This window comes from Cricetulus griseus, chromosome 3 (genome assembly GCF_003668045.3).
Source record: "Cricetulus griseus strain 17A/GY chromosome 3, alternate assembly CriGri-PICRH-1.0, whole genome shotgun sequence".
In the NCBI taxonomy this organism is placed as follows: domain Eukaryota; kingdom Metazoa; phylum Chordata; class Mammalia; order Rodentia; family Cricetidae; genus Cricetulus; species Cricetulus griseus.
In genome coordinates, this window is record NC_048596.1 from 110,953,069 (window position 1) to 110,975,574 (window position 22,506).

The 22,506-nt window shown below is 37.0% G+C and overlaps 1 protein-coding gene across 2 annotated transcripts in view; it reads right to left on the bottom strand.

Moving 5' to 3' along the window:
* LOC100763614 (metabotropic glutamate receptor 5) overlaps nucleotides 1-22,506 on the bottom strand; it is a 430,950-nt gene that overhangs the window by 94,172 nt on the left and 314,272 nt on the right. For both annotated transcript variants that reach the window (XM_035441359.1, XM_027407590.2), the window contains exon 3: nucleotides 21,884-22,119. In XM_035441359.1, the coding sequence (XP_035297250.1) occupies nucleotides 21,884-22,119 (236 nt within the window). The remainder of the gene's footprint in view (nucleotides 1-21,883; nucleotides 22,120-22,506) is intronic.

Here is a 22,506-nt window from a genome sequence, read left to right on the forward strand (position 1 = left end):
GGAAACCATCATAGGACCAATCAAGACCCCCTGAATGTGGGTGTCAATTAGGAGGCTTGGACAATCCAGGGGAGAAGTGGTGATCCAGGCAGGAAGTGACATAGAAGCAGACTCATATTTAAGCAAGGAGAAACATGAAATGTCCCCTTTTCCCCTCAGCTCATCCTCCAGCGCTGCACAATGTGATCCACCAGCAAGGAGGGACACCAATGGAAGGTGTCCAATAAGATAAGTCTTATAAAATATATAGATTTATGATAATTAAGACTGAGCTAACAGATGAGAATCCTAGTCATTGGCCAAGCAGCACTTGTTTTTTTTTTTCCCCCAACTTTTTTATTTGAATTAGAAACAGGATTGTTTTACACAACAATCCCAGTTCCCTTCTCCCACCCGTCCTCCCCTACCCCCCACAACTAAACCCTTATCTGTCACATATCTTTTCTGATCCCCTTGGATGGTGAGGCCTTCCATAGGGTGTCATCAGAGTCTTTTGTATCCTTTGGGATAGGGCTTAGGCCCACCCCCGTGTGTCTCGGCTCAGGGAGTATTCCTCTATATGGAATGGGCTCCCAAAGTCCACACCTATGCTAGGGATAAATACTGGGCTTCTACAGGAAGTCCCATAGATTTCTGAGGTTTCCTCACAGAAACCCATGTTCCTGGGGTCTGAATCAGTCCCATGCTGTTATTCCAGCTATCAGACTGTGAGCAAGAGTTCCTGGATGTTCAGGTCAGGTGTTTCTGTGTGTTTCACCAGCCTGGTCTGGACCTCTGTGCTCTTCACTGGTCCTTCTCTGCATCTGGGTTCCAGTTCAGATTGGTGATTAGTTATGGGTGTCTGCTTCTACCTCCACCAGCTGCTGGATAAAGGCATATAAGTCAGTCATCAATCTCATAATCAGGGGAAGTCATTTAAGGTAGCCTCTGCTCTGTTGCTGAGACAGTTAGCTGGTGTCATCTTTGTAGATCTCCAGACATTTCCCTAGTGCCAGGCAGCATTTGTACCTAATACAAGTTTCTCTATATTAATTTGGGCCCTATGTCTGGCGGGTGGTTGGTGTAAAGCGCACACGTGGCGGTGGGGCTCAGCGGGTTTTGGAGGAAAGATTTATCGTAACACAGGGGCCTCTGGTAGTATTTATCCCTACTGTATGAATAGAGTTTGGGAGCCAATTCCATGTAGAGGGATACTCTCTCAGCCTTGACATACAGGGGAGGGCCTAGGCCCTGCTCCTAATGATATGACAGACTTTGAAGATCCCACATGGAAGGCCTCACCCCCCTGGAGTGCAGATGGGATATGGGGTTGGTGGGGGACAGGTTAGGAGGGGAGTGAGAGGGAATTGTAATTGACAAGTAAAACAATCTTGTTTCTAATTTAAATTAAAAAGAAGAGAAAAGCTGGCAAAAACATGTCAAGCTAAGGCCAGGCATTTCTAAATAAGAATTATGTCTCTGTGGGTATTTATTTGGGAGCTGGGTGTTGGGCCTCCTCCAAAAAAGACAAAACAATGAACAAAAAATATGGTTTCCACAAAAGGATAATTAGCTTCCTATCAAAAATTTTTAATTATAGTCCAGGGGGCACTTTATTAAACCTGGGTTGCGTCCCCAGGTAGAACTGAATGACTGTGTTTTCACCTCATGTTGAAAACAAGGAAAATTATACTTTCCAGGTAAATTGTGAGAACTTCAGAAAACACACATGGAAATCACACGCTGATGAGAAGCACCACATAACTGAAAACTCACTAATACTGACACAGTACAATTTACATAGAAGGTATCACTAGACTCGTCTGAGCTAATTGCAAAGTCAGCACTACCCACATTTGGGAATTTATGAATCTCTATACTTATAATCCAGGTTTTGATGATGATGTTGCAAAAATTGTTTCCATTAAGGTTTTACTTCTAATTAAAAGGAAAAAGCATGCTAAATTAGCAGCTCATTTTTTTATTTTGCAAACTATAATTCTATTGGAATATATGAGTTATATAAAAATAAGTTCCATTATGATAATTTCATACATGTCTATAATATACTTCAAGGAAATTCCTTCTAAATAACATTTATTTTTAAGTTTAAAATCAGTGAGTGTGCTTTTAAAAATCAAAATCCAAAGATGTATTACAGGTAAAGTAGTCGCATCATCAGTACACACACACACACACACACACACATACACACACACACACACCATTTTAATATTTTTAATATATGTTTACAAAAATATCTCTTATAATGAATTCTGTAATTGAAATGAAGTAGAAAATTGCAAAAGAATGAATTATTTTCTCATATAATTCAAACCTTCTGTAAAAAAAAAAAAAAAAAAAACTAAACCGTATTTGCAGAGTACACAAATTGTGCACAGGGAAGACTAATGTCACCACTAATACAATAGACTAGAGTAGAACATATGGTCATGGAAGATTAGAGACACCTGATCATCTTTACAGAATGTGTATGTGCAGTTTCCCTCTTCAGAGTGTGCTAGCCATTGTAGCAATGGTGTGGATTATTTATTGTATGAATTACTTTAAATCATGGCATTGCCACTTTTAGCCATGATGATAATGATGTCATAGAAGCCATTTTATCACGAAACGTTTCAAAGGCAGCTATAGAGCAAAAGAGAATGAGGAAAGAATCTCCCACAATACCTGTTAACGGCTGCACTACATCCATCACGTCAACTCCCATAGCAAATGTGCAAGCTGAGCGTTATATTCTGTCCTTGTTTATATGAGGAACGTTAGGCTCATAGACAAGAATGGAATGCCTAATGCCACAAAACTAACTCATAAGGAGTTAGAATTTCAAAATCTAGTTCAAGGTGACCCTACAGGCTGTTCTTTCTGAAATACACTTTTATTTTTCTCTTAATTCCCAACAAACATAGAATAGCTATACTTAGGAATGCCATTTCTTATGCATTAGAATGAAAATGATAATCCTGATTAATTTATGAGAGCATCTGAAGAGCAAATGAGAGAGCATATGTAACATTTTGACAAATCGGATAAGTCAAAAATTATTATGAAACTAATACTATAGTTGTAACTTAGCTATTATCACTTACTAATTTTTTGAATAGAAGAAAACTGAGATTCATGTATGTTGAGCAACTTTTCAATTGGAAAAGCATTGTCACCATGTGGCATTAAAACCTTCCAGACAGGCTATCACTGTGTTAAAGGAATATGTAGGAGAACAAAAAACATTTTCTATAAAGATTATCTTTGAAATTTAGTCTTAGCTTAACTGCTGCATGCATGTCATCAGTGTTCCAAAAAAGTGAAATGCCCTGTGTCCTTCCTAATGGACATCATGTCATCTTACATGGAAGACAAGAACCAGTCCCATGAAAAACACTAGATTACATCATCTCAGTGACGTGGAAATAGGGCATGGTAATTACAGACTTTTTTTCTCTGTTTCACATAATTCTGCAAAGGTCAAACTGGTTTTAGTGGTGGAATTTTTTCAAATAAATGTTTTATATTTATAGCAAGCAGAATATCATAAAACTTTATTTTGAAGCCTGAATGAAAATTATGATACTTCGTTTGTCAGTTATTTGTCTTTGCTTGACCAACTAATTAACTTCTTTGTGCTTTAGTTTGCACAAATAAAATAAGACAACATTAATGCTTGAGGACGAAGAGAGATTTGGTGAATAAGATAACTAAATGAAGCCATAAACTAGTTTATAATAGTAACAGTAGTTTCTAATATATTGACTTGAAGGTCATGCATGCCAGTTCTACAATGACCTACAAGCTATCTTTTGTGAAGCAATTATAATGTATCATTACTGCCTAAGAAAAGAATTTCTGCTTTTGGGACCTAGTTGTTATTGGAGATTAGGAACGTATCCTTATGTGGTAGCCTTACTAGGCTCATTAAATGTTTTTAAACTCTGTCTGTAATGTTACTGTTTTGTAGCTACTTCTGCCAAGGTGAAACATTTTTTTTGTGGATAGTATAAGGAGACTTATGTAACCCAGGAAGCTAGCATATCTAACGAGACACAAGAAGTTTATGAAACACATAGCATCCCTCCTTGGCTTAATATACATAGTAGGGATCTATGGAAGATGCTGTTCTTTGGTGGATAACTACGATAAAACTACCTTCAGGTTGGGTAGAGAGCACAAAGAATCAAGCTCAAGCCAGTTGTGAGTGGAGAATACTTGTTGGGGAGAACCTCAGTTTGGTATTGTTCTATGATACACACAGATTCTTAGTAATCGAGAACTCCTATGTTAGTGTGACAATGTCTCCAAGTAGCTGATAAGCTAGATAATGTATTTCAGTCCTTGAAAGTAGCACAGATGAGATGGGATCATAAGAAAATTATGACAAGTGCTATGTAGAGTTTGTTGTGGTTAACAAAACATACAGCTGAGGTTCAACTGTCTGCCCTAAAAGAACTTGTTTATATAAGGCAGGATATTCAATGGAGAGTGACATCTGATTCTTGCCTCTGTACTAATCTCTGATTTGGCAGGAAAAATGATGAGGAGGATGAGATGGAGCTGTGGGTTTGGCATTTCTTACATCTGGCAGAATACAGAGGAAAGAGAATACAAAAACAAAACAAAACAAAACAAAACAAAACAAAACAAAACAAAACAAAACAAAAAAACCCTTCCTGGCATTCAGCGTTCTGGATCTCATGTATAGAATCATGCCCCAAGGCAGGAGAGAAGCAAGTTAAAATGAAGAGGATACCTCTAAGGTCTGAACATTAGTACAGAGGAAGGGAAATCACATGAATCACCATATAGCTTGTGGACTTAATGATTCTGCAAAGTGAATTGTGGTAATTAGAGAGTACTTTGTATCTGAAAAATCCAAATTAGAAAAAAAATTGATGCCAAATTAAGTAATGAAGTTGGGACAGTGTTTTGAGGAGAATTAAAAATAAAAGAAGCCAATCAGGAAGGACATTAGGATTGGCATGAGGCCTTGGGGACTTTGTTGAGCCCTAGGGTGGGAGGTGATCTTTAAGGTATAGGAAAGATTATTGCAGTTCTGAATTATTTAGACCAGCATGTAAGTAGGGATTATAAGGTGGCAACATACTCAGGAGGGAATAAAAGAGGAAAAGCAGTCAATGATGTATGCCCAGTTCACTTGAATGTGTGCATGGCAAGACTTGAGCCTAGGTGGCATTCTTAGGGGAGATATTTTGACAGGAAGCCAAATGTTGTGCTTCTGGAATACTTGGCAAGTTGTTATGTCTTAGAAAATTAACTAATGAGGTAAAAGGAATAGAAGACAGTAACAGGTGAAAAAGATGAAGCTCATGTGAGGGGTGGTCAGCTATCCCTCTGAAGTAAGCGAATTAATGTTTCCTATTTAAGTATACTGGGGTTGATATTGTTATATTCCAGCAAACTTTCAGGAGCCAGGGTTGGTGGATGACAGGTGATGGCCATGGTGACCAGCTGGACCTGTAAGAATCTGGACGTAGGCTTCAATGAAAAGTGAGACAGATGAGAATATATATGCTTTCCTTCTTTTTGCAAAACAGGCAGGACTGCATAGTGCAAAATGTCGATGTAAGGTTCAGGATGCAGAAAGAAACACAATGGCTCTGAAGTAGTACCCTGGGAATAAGAAGAGGGGTGGCTGAAGGAGAATGACTGACAATGGATTATAGAGCTGATAAGGCAGCATGTCATATCCAGGCTGCTGTAATTTGATCACATAACTGGAAGAAATGAAGATCTTTGTGTTGGGTTTTGATAATGTTGTATTTTTAGTATACCCTTAGTTGCTTAATCAGGAAATTAATTGATGCTTTGAGTAGATGGCAGTGTACTCTAAAAGTTCCCACCCACACACTATTTTAAAGAGTTCACTGCATGAATGGAATAACACAATTCTAATCTCTGAGTATTTGATTTGGAAAACCAGTATACAGATTTGGAAAACCTTCTAGAATAGAAAAACAGAAACACAACCCAAACACACACACATGTGCACACACTCTCTCACATACACATACATAGACACACACACACAGACACACACACACAGACACACACACACACATACACACACACACACACACACACACACACACACACAGAGAGAGAGAGAGAGAGAGAGAGAGAGAGAGAGAGAGAGAGAGAGAGAGAGAGAGAGAGAGAGAGACAGAGAAGGGGGGATAATAAGGGGGCATAGAAGCAATTAGACTGAGGAAATGGAAGGGGAAATGTTGCTTGATAAATAAAAGACCCAGAGGCAGATATTGGAGTTCAAGCTTTAAGCTGAAGATCAGAAAAGCAAAACAGCTGTGCACTAGCTATTACACTACCTCAGACTGAAAAGTGATCCTGGCTCCACCAAACCTCAGACTGTAACCTCTTCTCAATGTGGCTGGGGAATCCTGCAACTTCAATGTTTTCCTATCCTCCGTGTGGCTGGAGAATGAGTTCCTGATACTGACTACTGAAGACCCTGCTCCTATCTTTTATACCCCTCTAGTGCTAAAAATAAACAAGTGTGATCCCAGGTGTTGAGATCATCTTTGTGTGAGCTATTTCTTGGTGGTACTGCATCAGTCTTGTGTACATCTGGGTGGCCTTGTACTCACAGAGATCCATCTTCCTCTTAATCCTGAGTCCTAGGATTAAAGGTGTGTGGCATTACCTCCTAGCTTCTAGCTTCTGAGATTAAAGGTATGTGCCTGGTTTCTATGGCTTGTGGCTGATTTTGCTTTCTGAATCCTCAGGCAAGCATCAATAAATCATAAATTATATATCACCACAGGGAAATTAATGCAATTATATTTGAATTTCAAAAAATACATAAAGGAAGAAAATTGAATTAAGATGTCATATATGGGTGGGAAATGGGCTCTTTAGGAAGCAATAAGGTGATCCCAGCACTAGGATGGGTTATTTCTTCATGAATTATTGACTAGAGGAACCCCCAAACTCTCCTAAGCCATAAAAGCTATTTCTTTGTATTGAGGTCATATTTAGGCAAACTTTTAGTTCCTCTGGTATTTGTACATATATCAACAACTGGAGAATGAATGCTGTGCATTTTAAAGAGAAAAAGGCAGGGAGCCATGAAAGGGTTAGGGTAGAATGAGTTATATAATCATGATATAATAATCTCAGAAATATTATAAAGCTATCTCCTATGTTGTTTGCACGCCAGCACTAATTACATAGTTTGACTGTACAACATCGAGTAACAGGTTGCAGCTAAACTTAATTGCTGAGGAAGAATTGTCCAGTTCTCTTCTGGACCTTGTAATTGTCTTTGAGTTAACATATGAGACAAATATGTCAACTGGAGTAACAGTGGGGCAGTAGTTATGGGTGCCAGCCAAACAATTTCCACTTTCATTTTCAAATACTGTTCTAGACGAGGGAATCCTTGTTTGATACTATATGTAAGGATTAAAAAAAACTGTGGCTGAGCACATCACAGGTCCTAAAGGGGAAACTTCAACTATTTCTTATTAAATTGATATGATGTACTCATATCTAATTACCTTATAAATATCTGTAGTCATGACTATAGATTACTTCTTTTCTCACTGTCAGTTGTAGACGAAAATGTATTTTTGCAATAGGCAGTAGTTACCATGGAGTTTCATAAACTCCTGAAAAAGTGACTGCTACTATGGCATAATGGCCAAATGCTCAGCCATAAATGGAAGAAAATAGTCATATATTGCCAAGGATCAGAGACTACCTTGGACAATGGAGCATAAGCCATATAAGATAAAAAGGAATTGTATTACTTGGTAGCTATTACCTTTTAGAAGGTGAAGAGAAACTCTTAAGACTCTTAAGACTGAGTAAGCTAATGAAACTTGTAAGTCCAAAGAAACTCATAATGTACTCATAAATGTACAAGAGTCATGGGGTTCCTGCCTGAGTGTATACAAGCAGGAAACAATTGCTTGGGAAGAGGAGACTCTGGTGGAGCTATCTGCAAGTTGCAAGAAAGCTTTATGTATCCATCCTCATTCAGGATGGGGGTTTTTAGTGATGTGTTTTTCTTTGAGTTACTCATACTCCTGGAAGTGAAGGTCATTATTTCATCAGGTTAGACATGGTTGAAATATTTTCCTTGGTCTGTTTTTGGTGCCTTATTTGCAGTAAGTAGATGTTCCTTCATATTTCACCAGAAAGTCACACAATTTCTTTTCTCTTATTAGTACCTGATATCAATCTATTTTAAAAATCAAAGTTGAAAAGTAATGATTTGAAGAATATAGTGATTCATAGAAATTTTAACAGCACATCACACCCAAAGAGAACAGATTATAAAATATATTTTGAAAGATGTTATGAAGAGAAGCAATTAAATGTATTATCCACCTTGCCATTATGAATATGATATGTTTTGTTTTAAGTTGGATGTTAATGTTGTTTGATTTATAACTCACCAGCTCAACAAAGGCTAAAACAGAGAGGAATATTTCAGCTGCTGACATCTTGCCTTTTAACCAGACTGTGGTATGCATTCATTTACTCATTTTACAATCATGTATTGCGTATCACCTACATATAAAAGCAGTTTTAATCAATAGAGTTCTCAGACCCTTGTTATACATATGATATATTATGTAATCAATAAAAATCTAATAGTGACAGAGAGATCAATCTTATTGTGTAGATGCACAAAGTTTAATTTATTTGGAATTACATAGCCTGAGACTCAAGGTTATTAGGCCATTTATTAGTTATGTAATGTCAAAGAAGCCATTGATGTTCTGTAAGCTTTTATTTTTCTACCAGTAAAGGCACAGGCAAGGCAACTATCTCATAAGATTGACTGGAATACAAAATATGATTTGTAGAACCTAACAAGCAATTGCTTAAAAATATTAATTATGATAATGATGGTGGTAATGAGACCACTTAAGTTCTGCAAATTATTAAATTAAGACAGTGAAATATTTATAAGTAGGCCTCATAGAATACCAACCCCATTGCTAGTTTTGATGAACTCTTCACTTTACATTATGTAAAGCTGTCCAATCCTATCATTCAGGAAGTTGAAGCAGACTCAGCCTACCATGTTAATGCATTCCCTGACTCACAGAAAATGAGATCTTAACAAATGCTCCCTATATTGGAGCACCTTTTCAGAAAGTTCAATAACACAAAGGGGCAGTATTTATTGTAATGAAGACTGAGAAAGGCTGTTTCTCCAAATAGTAATTTAAAAGATATATTTAATTTAATTTACTTAATATAATGCAGTTATCATTTGTTCACTGTGATTGCACAAAAAACATGATATGAGTTAAATTGTTATTCAGAAAGCAACCTGATAAAACATGGATAAATTATTTACTGATTATATAAGTTTTAAATCAGTGATTACTGTTTCTTTCCAACACTTAGTATCTTGGATCTATTTGATAAATTATTAGGTTTAAGTGCATAGTGACAGTCCAATAGAGTAACGATATTTAAGTTTTATAAAAGTAAAATCCTGGAATTGACATATAGGAAATGTCTTCAATATGGCTTATTTTTTTGTTATTTATTATTATTATTATCATTATTATTATTAATTCAAGTTAGGGAACAGGCTTGTTTCACATGTAAGTCCCCTCTCCCTCTCCCTCCCCTCACCCCCAATCCTTCTCCCCCACCTTCAATATGGCTTATTGAGTGCAGTCTGTGTAGTAAATAATTTGGCCTTGGCCAGGAGGTCTATTTTCAGTCTTCATCTTCTAGGAGGTCATTGATCTTATAACTGATAGAGTTGTCTTTTATTAGCGTTAGGTAAGCCAGACAGTCTTAGGGTGAGGGCTGACCATGCTATAAAGAAAACCAATGTTAACAGAAATGTTCTTTAGGGAGGGGTTTTGGTCAGTCAGCAACAGCTGATTTGGAGACTGGAGTTGTGCTGCAAGGGCATCAACCAATCATGTCTACACAAGGTAGCCCTAACATAAGCTTTGGACACAGACACATGAAGAACTTTTTCCGGTTGGCAGTATTCCAAGTACACTGTCAAACACTGATGGGAAGAGTAATGCATTCTACTAAAAAGATAAACTTCACAATTAGAACTCTGAGTTATTGTTTAAAGTATTTTGCTGACTTTACTATGTAATGCTTTCTTTTAATAAAGAGTAGTCAGCCACAAGTTAAAAAAATAGCTACAATCTTGAAGAAAAAGATTCCTGATACAAACTGTTTGAGGAGGAAAATACAGATGTCAAATCCAGTTCACTTGCTTAGCTTCTCCCTTTCCTGGAGGCAGAATCCTTGCACCCTGTAGGGTTATTTACCAGGGAATAGCACCTTTCGCTTGTCTATGGCTGAGTCTGCCATTCAGGTTAGGGAAAGAATCTATAGATGAATTTTCCTCTCTCTCTGGTCTGTTGAGTTAATTTAATTAAGTCTTTTCTGAGAGTACAAATCTGCTTTTGTGTATTCTCCAATGACACTGAGAAAGTTAGTGGGAAGGAAAGATAATAACCAAGAAACTCAGATAAAGGGGCTGACAGTGTCAGGCACTGGAGAAGGTCTGACTAGCAAACTTACCATGTGCTGCTGAGAAGGTTAGTTACAGACAGCATGATGTATAAGAACACAATCCTCACCACAGATGGTGTTTTAAGATTTTAACCTATCCCACATTTGAAATAACACATTCCATGCCATGCCTACACTTTCTCCTTTGTTATGGAAACAGAATTGGGTTCTGATAGCACCAATTAATGAGTGTCCAGTCCTTGACCTAGCTGACTCCAGTTTTTTTTTTTTCTGTCTCCATATTGTTTCCTCACATTGCTTCTGCATTGTCCCAAGTCTTTCTCCTCTGTAGTTGCCTTGGATACCAAGAAAAACAGGCCCAATGGACGAATATCTTAAGACAAAGAACAAAAACAAATAGTAAGCAACAGAGAAATTTTTGGTACCAACAAAGTCCTAAATGGCCTGCTTTGAAATAATTGCCTAAGATAATAATCAATAATACCTTGGTCAGACCAAGATGATTTGGATTGAGTGCAATCTTGACTTTCTTCTTTTTTTCAACATAACACAGAGATCTTAGGTCATTAGATCTTAAGTCTTTGAAGCATGGTGACACTGAAAACAAACACCATTTCCTACCTTCATCACTTCTTCTATCTGCTTTTCAGGGATTGTTGGTATCATATCTTGAATTAAATGTTCCCCATAGTCTTGGCAGCTGATGCCACTGTTTGGGGAAGATTAGCTGGTGACCTTGTTGGAGGAAGTGTGCCACTGGATGTAAGATTTGAGAGATATAAGACTTGTGTGATTCCAAGTTCATTCTCTCCGCTTCCTGCTAGTGGTTTGATATGTGAGCTCTTGGCTCTTCTTGCTACCATGACTATCACCTTGCTTCCACAATTCTCTGTCATGAAGGACTCTTATCCCTCTGGAACAATAGCTCAAATGAACTCTTCCTTCTATCTGTTGCTTTTAGCCACGGGTGTTTTATTACAGCAATATAAACGTAATAAAGTGGTCAAGCATATCTATTTTTTTTAGGACTCCTGGATTTAACCATCCCCCCACCTAGTATAGTAACACTAGGAAGGTATCACTGCTAGGAATCAAAATATAAATCACTATTTCTAAATGTTCACCAGTAACATACAATTTTATCAAACAATGCCTGAATTACAAATAAGAAATTATTCTGTTACTCTAACTATAATCAATGGAAAGAAATAAACAAATTAAAAATCAAAGGGACTCATCACCCCCAGATCAAAATATTATGCCAGTAATACCTGGCAGTTTCCCCAGATTCAAATTAAATAGCTCAAACACCCAAGATCCAGAGAGAGACATTTTCTAATGTCCAGGCAAGTAAGTTTATTATCTTGACTTTGCTGAGAAAAGATGCATCAAAACAGCCAAACATAGTCTCAGATGATAATGTGCCCTACCTTAGTTCTTTCATACAGATAAATACAATGAAATAAAAGAAATACCCATCCCTGTGGCCCACTGTTTGATTCTCCAGTGTCTTTGCATTCTATCAAAGGTATACCACACACCCTCTTTGAATCTAGTCAAAGTATCCTTACAAAAGAGTATCTAGTGGGCTAGTGTGTCCCTTTTACTGAGATCAATATTTTCAATTACTATTAAAATTATTAAGTATTAGCATGTGTCTGCACCATTTCATTTTGTTCAGTATGCCACAGTCAACAACTTGGGTGCTGTAATCTACAAAGAATATTTCAGTGGTTTTATTAAAAACAATACTTACAAAACACAATACCATCCTGGAAAAGAAGAGATGACTTTTAGCTTAGGGAAAAGAGGGCTATAATAGCTTTCTAACACCACAGCCCAAACAAATAGAGAAAAGCCAGGTGGAATTCAGAGGCTGGGGTAGAGAGCACCAAAAGATGTCACAAAAATAGAGCAGGTGTGAAGCAGATGGCTCCTTTCTAACCAGGTGTCTTCACATTAAACTTTCAGGTATGCATTCCTTAGCTAGTACTGCCAACAACTCTTTAAATTGAAAGCAATTTTTTCAGGTTAGAACAGAAGTGGAAATAGTTGATGATGCCCATGACTACAGTGCCACAAAAGGAAACAGAAGAAGCATTGCTAAAGTCAACTTTTAATATGCTATGAGTTACTTTCCCATGATATGGATATTGTACTAGGCATTTAAAGATACTTAAATGTTGCTTTCTTATTTTTCTTGTATTCCTTGGGGACAATATTTACCAATTGTCTTAGTTAGGGTTTCTATAGCAATAGAATGAAACACCATGACCATAATGCAAGTTGGGGAGGAAAGGGTTTATGGGGTTTGCACTTCCACACTGTTTCCCATCACTGAAAGAAGTCAGAACAGGAAGTCACATAGGACAGGAACCTGGAAGCAAGAGTGCTGCTTACTGACTTACTGACTTGCTCCACATGGCTTGTTCAGCTTACCTTCTTATAGAACCCAAGACCACCATTCCAGGGATGGCACCTCCCTCAATGGGCTGAGCCCTACCCCATCAATTACTAACTAAGAAAAAACTCTACATGTTGGCCCACAGCCTGCTCTCAGATGACTGTAGTCTGTGTCAAGTTGACATAAACTTAACAAGCACACCAATTAAAGTAAAATATGCTAATCTCCTAACCTCAAATTTTGATACAGCAAGTTTTTAGATAGTCTGTAAGTCCACAAACAGTTCTAGATTACTTTTCTTCTCAGATGGAGACTTTATGATTTCCATTTATTTCTCTTTCTTCATACAATGCAATTCTTAACTGATTTCATTTTCAGAATTAAGGCTTTTGAATTTGTTCTGAGGTTTTAGAATGCTTAGTGCTGTGAATTTTTTTGAGAAAAGCATCATTATTGAATTTTGTTAAGCATTTAAGATTGCATGATATTGTGTCCTCTCACAAATTCTGGAAGGTGGTAGTGTTTGGGTGAAGTCTTGAGGATAGGGTCTTCACAAGAGTGTTAGTTGTTTTAGAAGAGACATGTGGTCCTTTTCTCTCTGTCTTCTGACAAATGAGAACTCAGTAAAAATTTGTCTACATGCCAGGGGATAGAACTGAACTCTTAACAAACCCAACCACACTTTCTCATGGACCCCCTCCCATTGAGTACTGTGGGCAGACATTTATGTTCTTAGGGGCTTTTTATTAGGTAGATATCTAGTATTATTTCAAATTTACAGCTGAAGAATCTAAGGGATGAGACTTGAAGTAACATCTTATATCACAGAGGTATTAATTTGAAGACATATAAAATAAATCTAACTTTTCAAATACTGAAGCTTGTCAGAAACTACCATGCTACCATGCTTTAGTCAATTTAATAATATTACTCACATTTATTAATATGTACTTTTACTTTGTACTGGTAGAATTTTTGGGTCCAATTGACTCAGTTGTTCCTGAACTTATATCTGCACATTAATGAGCCACTTTCATTGGCTTCCTATTGCCTACATATAGACTTCTAGTCTTCTACTTACAATCAGTAATTTTGTATAGGTATTTTTTGTTACCACTGTACTACACTGCAATCTTTTTCATATTTCTCCTAGTTATCTGTAAACATGTACCTTTGTAACTTCAAACTTGAAACATTTTAGCAGACCTTATCTTCCTTGTGAGGAATCATTCCAGTTAATTCATCTGACTATTTTCTCATTTTCTTACCAAATTTTTGTCAGTGACCTAATTTTGAAACCGCGAAGTGACCCGTGACTACTCCCATTCTTTCAACCCTGCTTCATGTTTGGGTGTAAGAGACCAAATTTATGTCTTCATGCTTATGTGGTGATCATTTACTAATTGAACCACATCACCAGCCTCAGTATTTCAATCACTCCCTTCTTCCTATGCATTTTGTATTCAAAATACCTGTAGAAGAATTAAAACATCAGAAGGAAAGGAAAGACCAACTAATCTATGAATTCTGCCTCATTATTTTTAAAATTAGCTCATGATTTTGATTATTGAACTTCCAAAAAAGGGTAGTTTTTCTTTATCAAACTTAAATTTAATAAATACTCTGGATTCTTTTCAATAATTCATTAAATGAAAATAAATCAAGTGCCACTCAGGGACTGTTTAGTATCTGTTCTGATAATCACAAAGCCTCTAACTAATCTGTACAATATTTTGGAAGCAACAGCTTAAATACCATGGATATATTCCAAAAGGAAGTAAACTGTGAGTCACTGGGGAGTTGCTATGGTAACAGATGGATCCTATAATTCTAGTAGTTACTTTGCTCATTGACTGGCATTTACACATCTTGACAAAAGCCCAATAATTTTTATCCACTGGGAAAATCAGGAAAGTAGCAAGCCCTCATCATTAACTGTTGTCTTGACAGCCCTCAAACATCTGGTATCTTAGCACAATGCAAGTGCATCTCTTGCTCACATAACAGTTTGAGGCCAACTGTGAAGCTCTTGAGTCTTCCAAGTGACTAAAGGAACAACACTTCTATCACATGACTTTGGCTCCCCTGAATGCTTATTTTCAGTCATATGGTCGTGGGCAGAAGTGAGAGCCTAGAATTTCTTGTGAGGTTTTAGGTATCATGTCTATAAATGGCACACATCACTTCACAACATATTCTGTTGGCCAATACTGGTTAGTTTCTGCAAGGTAGGCTTGAAAACAGTGCTTTCCTATAAAAGCAGAAAACAAGGAATGAATTTACAGAGCATCTATTCTATCTTGACCTTGCCATTGCTCTGATACATAAAGGAATTTGATATCTGAATCTGAGAGCCTTTCTTCTGAATGGGGTGATACCAAAAAGGCATTTCCATTAATTTTAATGGTAATAGCAAAAATTCTAGAAAGATAAATTCATTCAAATAATCACCAGATCATCTTTAACACCACCCCAAAGGGTTACATCCTTAAAGTATCCATCAGCTATGTGTTGCTATTCATCCTTAAACTCAGACATTTCAGCTATGCATCAAATATCCATAAAATTTCCACTTTGTCTCTGTTTTTTGTTTGTATTATTTATTTATTTATTTGTGTGTGTGTGTGTGTGTGTGTGTGTGTGTGTGTGTGTGTGTGTGTGTGTGTGTCTTCTCTCCTTGTGTCAGTCAATCTAATCCCTTCCTGTCTTGGAACCTGAAAGGTGAGCTTCAAAACCCAATGAAAAGTAAGGTGGCTTGAGGAGTAGGAGCCCATAATGACCAAGTCCTTTTCATACTGGAGTCTTCAATTCTAACTGCATTTTCCTATCTCTCTCACAGTTACCTCATATCCTTTGCTCTTCCCTGTCTTTTTCACACCCACAATCCTTTTCCACTATTTCAGATACTCTGAATGGCAATGATTTGTCCTAAGCAGTTATGTCCTTGACTCTTGTCATAAAAGCTACACAGTGAAATAAACACCTTATCACATGACAGTCTGTGGAAAAGTGAATCGCAATCAAAGTGATCTCAAAATAGACCACATACAACAACAACAATAACCATGAAACAAAATGACAAGAGGTGCCTTTGGAAGTCCTTCTTTTGCTTAAATTCTGGCTTCTTACTTCTCTGGAGTAAAAGACAGATTCAATATGTAACACCCACAAGGCTCTATGAGGACTCAACTTCTGTTGCTTCATTTGCCACTTTTTACTGTTTTCACATACTCGGCTCTATTTCTTAGACTAGCCTCCAACTGCTGCCTAAACGATGATGACTGCACACCTCTTTAGACTGTTTCTGTGATTTCTTACTTCTGGATCCTTTGTCTTGTGGATTCCAGAAGCACTCCCTTATATTCTGGACTTCATGCAAATCCATTCTCTCAGTAAGTAACAGTGGACTACTCCATTAAACCTTCCTCCTCTCCACAGTGTAAATCCTATTTCTGAGTTTTATGTTTCTCCTATGGCAATCTAATATAATGTATAATTTTCTCATCAGTTTTGTCTTTCACTCTTCTACCTATACAAGAATAAATGCTCTGTGATTTTAACTGAATTTATCTTTTTTGGTGCTATGCAGCTTTGGCATCTTGGAAAAAATGAGTGGCAAATAACTGTCATTCTATATGTATTTTCTGAGGCCATATATAACTCTCCTTGTTTTAATACCGTGTCTTTAGTACCTGAGTAGAACTTAAATGCTTTGATGTCAAATACTAGATCATAAATTCCCTTTGGATTCTACCCCTTATCTGCCTGATGTTACAAATACTTAATTATAATTTATTAATGCAAATGATCTTTTTAAAAAGTCAAACTTTTCACCATGATCTCAGTGACCCTGCCTTTGATAGAAAGGTTGTCCTGTTATTTTAGTGTCATGTCACAGCTGTAGGGGACATCAGTTCCTTTATTTAGTAACCATCTGGCCCAGGAGCCATTCTCTACAATTTTTAAAGGTTGTGGCACTGGCAATTACTAAGTTGTTAAAACAGGCCAAACGTGGAGGCTGTGGAAAGGACAATCCTACACAGTTGCCACAGTTTTATGTATAAACACATTTATAGCAACTAGCACAGCAAGAATATATATTAAAATTGAAATGGTTTATTCTATGTGCTTCAGGAGTGGTACTTGTTTCAAGTAGTGTACTTTACTGTATAACATATATTGCTATCAAGAACAAGCCTTGGAAATGCAGCGTGTTGTGTGTGTGTGTGTGTGTGTGTGTGTGTGTGTGTGTGTGTGTGTGTGTGTGTGTGTGTGGTGTTATATTCTATCAGTGGTTATAAGTAGAATATCTTTGTAGGCTTCCTGAGTCTAAATCTACTGTTTTATACAATAGACCTTATGCATTCATCAAGTGATTGAAGTCCCAGCACCCTCGGTTTCACAGCACATATTGTATTCAAGTTTCAGTCCTTGGATACTTCTTTACTCTGGAGAAAGTTTCTATGCCCACATATATGGCTTTCATTTGGAATTTTCTTGAATAATCTTTGATGATGGGTATTTTTCAAGGAAAATCCGATGTACCAAACACCAGGATAGATATTTAGAAACATAATTTCTCATTTTTCTTAAACTCTGGCTTTAAAATAAGAATTTTACCAGGTTATTTTTTCTTTAAATATTATTATGTATTCTTTAAATATTATTATTATTATTATTTAAATATAAAAATTATTAAATATTATTATTACGCAATGAGAAATCTATTACATTGTATTAAGTTGGCACTTGTTTCATTTTATTTGTCTTTTACAATTTCTGTTCTTAAATTCTGGCAGCTTTATCTCTCAGATAATCACTTCCTCTCAAAAATCTATTTTTTCTTTTCTGTCATGTTTTCAGCCTGTGAGATACCCAAGTATTCTGAACAATAACTACAACACTAATGAATACTTTGAATAAATAAAAAGCAAATAAAAGATGAAATGGTGACCTAAACCTAGATCATTCTTCCTTGGCAGGGCCCTAAATGGGAGGTGGCTAGGAGATGAGAAGATAAAGACAGAACACGTGGGATCTGTGTCTTGTGCCAAGCAAGCTTTTAAGAAGTACAATGCCCTATATACTATTTTCAGGAGATATATGAGACAAAGTCAACAGAAAATAATCATACAATAGGACACAGTCAGAGGGAAGATAAATCAAACAATGTTGTATCAGGGAGCACAGAGTTTCTCAAGAACATTATAGACCAGGCACATTAGTAACCTTGGGACTAATAACCATAGTCCTGTAGGATGGGACAAGCTGGGTTCTCTGAATCCAAAGCCACAGCAACCCCAAGGCTCTGGCCCCAGACCATTATAGTTCTGACAATCATGTTACTGGTTTTAGATAACTCAGTGATTTTCTTCTTCATACATCATGATCTCAGCAAAAGCTTTGGATCAGTTCTGCCCTCAACAGAATGGCATATAATTCTGATAAATGAATAATAATTGGGATACTCTAAGTAACTCACCTGAAACCTTTATGAGACACATTCACTAGAAAAACTGTAGACTCTAGCTGGAAATTCACTGTGACATATAAGCCAACATTTCTAGCTCCTTGGCATCCTATTGAATATGCAATTATTGATGTAGTAGATACAGTAAATGTTTATGGGTGGCTGCTGCTGTTGCTGCTGCTGCTACTGTTTTCTGTGTAGTAAACGACTCTGTGTGGCAAAGTAACTGTATTAACAGTTTTGGGGTCTTTAAATGTAAAGTAATTAACAATGCTATTTGTACTTTGAGAATCATTGACTCATATAACAGCACCAAACCCTATGATTTCAGTAATTCCTAAAATGACTTGTTAATGTACTAACCACGTGACTTGTGATTGAATACACGCTAGAATATGCAAGTTCATGAATGATGCTCTATCACACTGACACTTAAAGTAAGTCAGAGACACCTAAGGAGTTATTAAATCAGATTCTTCATATAAACAAGTCCTAGAAAGCTTTTGATTTAGACCCAGAAACCTATAAAGAAACCTGTTCCACTTCAGTGACCCACTCGGTTTCAATCTTCAGATTGGGAGGTTATTGTTGTGATACTACTAGTATCTAAGAGAAATAAAATGATATTTGTTTTATCGTGTTTATTAAACCTTTGCTATAGATAGAAGGTTTCTAAGAATTTGGAAAAGTAAAGATATATAAGGAAGTCTTTTTGAAAACTATAGGCATCTGTAGAATGACGGCTATAAAATGTTCACATGCTGATGAAAAGATGGATTCTCTGTATGTGCTGACATAACACAACAGGAAAGAATTCTGGAGCCTACAGCTGCTTCCCTGTGGTTGATGATGAGGCTATTGTTCCCCACGTACTGAATGACTCTTCGTGAAGAAGTAACTATATCAACAACTTTCAGTTCAACAGGTAAGCTCCCCCCTACCCAAAGGTAGCATAAGCACAAATAATGAAACAGCTTACGAAATGGATAGATGTTTTTTTGGTGTGAGGAAATGCTGAGAAAGGAAGTAAAGGTTACAAAGGGGGAAATGCTGACCACACCCACTTGAAGGCTAGGAACAGGTGATGCTGACCACTCACACTTGGACATGGTCAGAGTGATATAGCAAGGCATTAAATACGAGGACCACACGAATGCTGCTCTCTCTACTTCCTCTCCCACCTCGTTGTACAAGACTGGCTCTGTCGCATGAGTACTTCCTAATAAACCTCCTGTTTTTCAAACTAGTTCTGAATCCATTGCAATCTGCATTAATTGCGTTCCACATTAGAGATGTCCTATAGCACAGTTGCAAATATTGGTGTTTGTAAAGTGAGTATTTTGAAAAATGTTGGGCTAGAAATTATGTTCAGATACGACAGAGCTGGGGGGATTCATGCTGTTATTCAAGTAGTTATATGATAAAATGCAGCAAAAGGTAAAGGAAGTAGAATGGATAATAAATATTTTCAGGAAGAAAAAGATACTAGAGTGGTTAGAAGTCACAAGAAATGGGCTCAGGAGGTGAGAGATCAACTGTGCTCCCTCTCTGTCACTCTGCCAAAGTCACTGCATAGCCACCTGTCCACAGGTGCAGAACAGGAAGAGGAGAAAGATCTACAAACCTCAAATCTCCAGAGAGGAAAGGAGCGGTCCACTCCAAAACAGTGTAGAAATGTCAAAAACATAAAAGCAGCAAGAATTAAACCTGTGAAGTATCACTGGAAAAGTTGCTTATTCTCAAAGTTTTTTTTTCATGAAAATGAAAACTAAAAATATAGGAAATAACTAAGACTTTGAAGATTTAGGGAAGAAGCAACATGGGATTAAATAGCAGAGGAACAAACACAGTTAGCTCATATTCCTGTGATTTGGGGGGTTTTATTGACCAATGTAATGTATTACACTCCAGCTTTCGTTCTGTGCTGGGTAGTTTTATGTCAGCTTAACACAAATCCAGTCATTTTGGAAAAGAGAACCTCACCTGAGAAACTGCACCCCCACATCAGGTTAGGTTGTGGGTAAACCTATGGTGCATTTTCTTGATTGATGATTGATATGGGAGGTCCCAGATCACTGTGGATGATGCCATACCAAGGCAGCCGGTTTTGGGTTATGTAAGCAATCAGGCAGAGCAAGCCAGTAAGCAACATTCCTCCATGGTCTTTTCATCAGTTGCTGCCTCTGGGTTTCTGACTTGAGTTCCTGCCCTGCTATCCTTTGATGAAGGACTTTGGTATTGAATTATATGCCAAACAAACTTTTTCCTCGACAAGTTTCTTATGGTTCTGGGGTTTTATGACAGCAATAGAAATTGTAGGTAACACACCTTTCCTCCCCATTACCTGAATAAAAACCAATATAAGGTAACTATATTCTTTTTTCCATCAAATAATGATAGCATAAGCACAAACCATCACGACTATATCCATTATTTCATGAAAAGAATGAACTGATAGCAAAACTCAGGGTTGATAGGCCCTAAAGGAGAGACTGATTAACTCACTATTTTTTTCTTATTTTGATGCAGGGATATAGCAACTGTCTGTGGGCTGAAATTTTCTTGAGTGGCAATGCCAAAGGTTGGCATTAACTAGTGTTCTCATAAGATAAACGAGGGTAGTCCAACAACTGTGACATTCAGTTTCTTTGCAAATTTATGCCTGGTTTTTATTTCACAATATGACTAAGTAATTCTCCTCAAAGTCCCTATCAATTTTAACAAAACTTTGGCAAGTTGACTTACATATTAGTTTTAGCTCTGCCTGGCTATTAAAAGCAAGGATCTTAGGATGTGCTACATATAACCAAATCCTTTTCCTAAACCATATATCACTCACAAAATTGACAACATGGAATCAGAGTTTTTCTCAGCACTATTACCTTACTTATAAGATGCTAAAACTTTGAAGACAGTACCCTTTAACTGAAGTAGCAATTTGTCACATTGTTGAGCTCCTGTATTTGCTGAATGACTGGATAATTGCTTTAGTGGGGTTATGTTTCCTAAAACATTATAATTATCCAAACTTCCTGTTACTATTTCTGGAAGTAGGAAATAGTCTTTCTCTTTGACATTTATTTACTCCTTCTTTAGACACATGTGCCATAACCTTACTAACTGTTCAAGGTAATAAAAATGCATAGAACAGCTATCCTACCTTCAGAGATGTCAAGAGTAGTTTCACTCTGGAAATAATTTATGTGATGCTTCTAGCATAGTGCCTTACAGAAACACATTCAATTTTTTCAATGCTATAAATAGTGGTAATTTAATTATTTTAAATCTCAATAGAATAAACACTTGCTCAGAGATGTTTTTGTTAGTGAGAATAAAACCTGCTTATTGCCATTAAGTGGCAATACCCACTCTATTTATGGCAGAGTTCTCATCACTAACAAATGATAGTCAGTATCCCCATGACACAATTCACACAAATTGACACAATTCACACAAATTGGAGGCATAGCCTTATCCACTTTAAATGAAATAATAAATCGGCTTACTGTTGCAAGTCTTGTTGTACTTGCTGTTCTCCTGTGCGAACCCTTCCAGCCGGCACTGAAAGCGGTGCTGCCAAAATTCTTGAAACCAAGGGTTTCTGAGGTTTGTTTCTGGCCGGAGTTTCAGATAATAATCATCAAACCACTTGACATCAGGAGACTGGAGCTTGATTGTAATTCCACCAACAGCTTCTCGCTGATACCCATCTGTCACATCATACCTGTCAGCCCAGCCATCACTGGGAAAACAAACAAAAACAATCCCCTCAGCTTAGAGCAAAAGTATTTCAGGAAGTGACTCTTTCTGGTTTGAGATACTAATTGTAAAATCGCTACTTCAGGACTCACACAGACCCTGCATTATATGCCAGAAGTGACTGTTACCTACCAGCCTGTTAGAAGTAAAAAAGCAAGCAATAGCATGATGGAAAAATCTGGATTTCAGATGCCAGAAGGCAGTAATCTTACCTTGAGTTATAGAGGAAAAGTTAGTATTTTTAATGGAATATTACAGACTGTAAAATACACTACAAGTATCACAATTTGACCATGAATAGTTTTCCTATATATTTAATAACTAAATCAAACCAATTTTAAATATATTCTTTTCATTTACATTACAATAG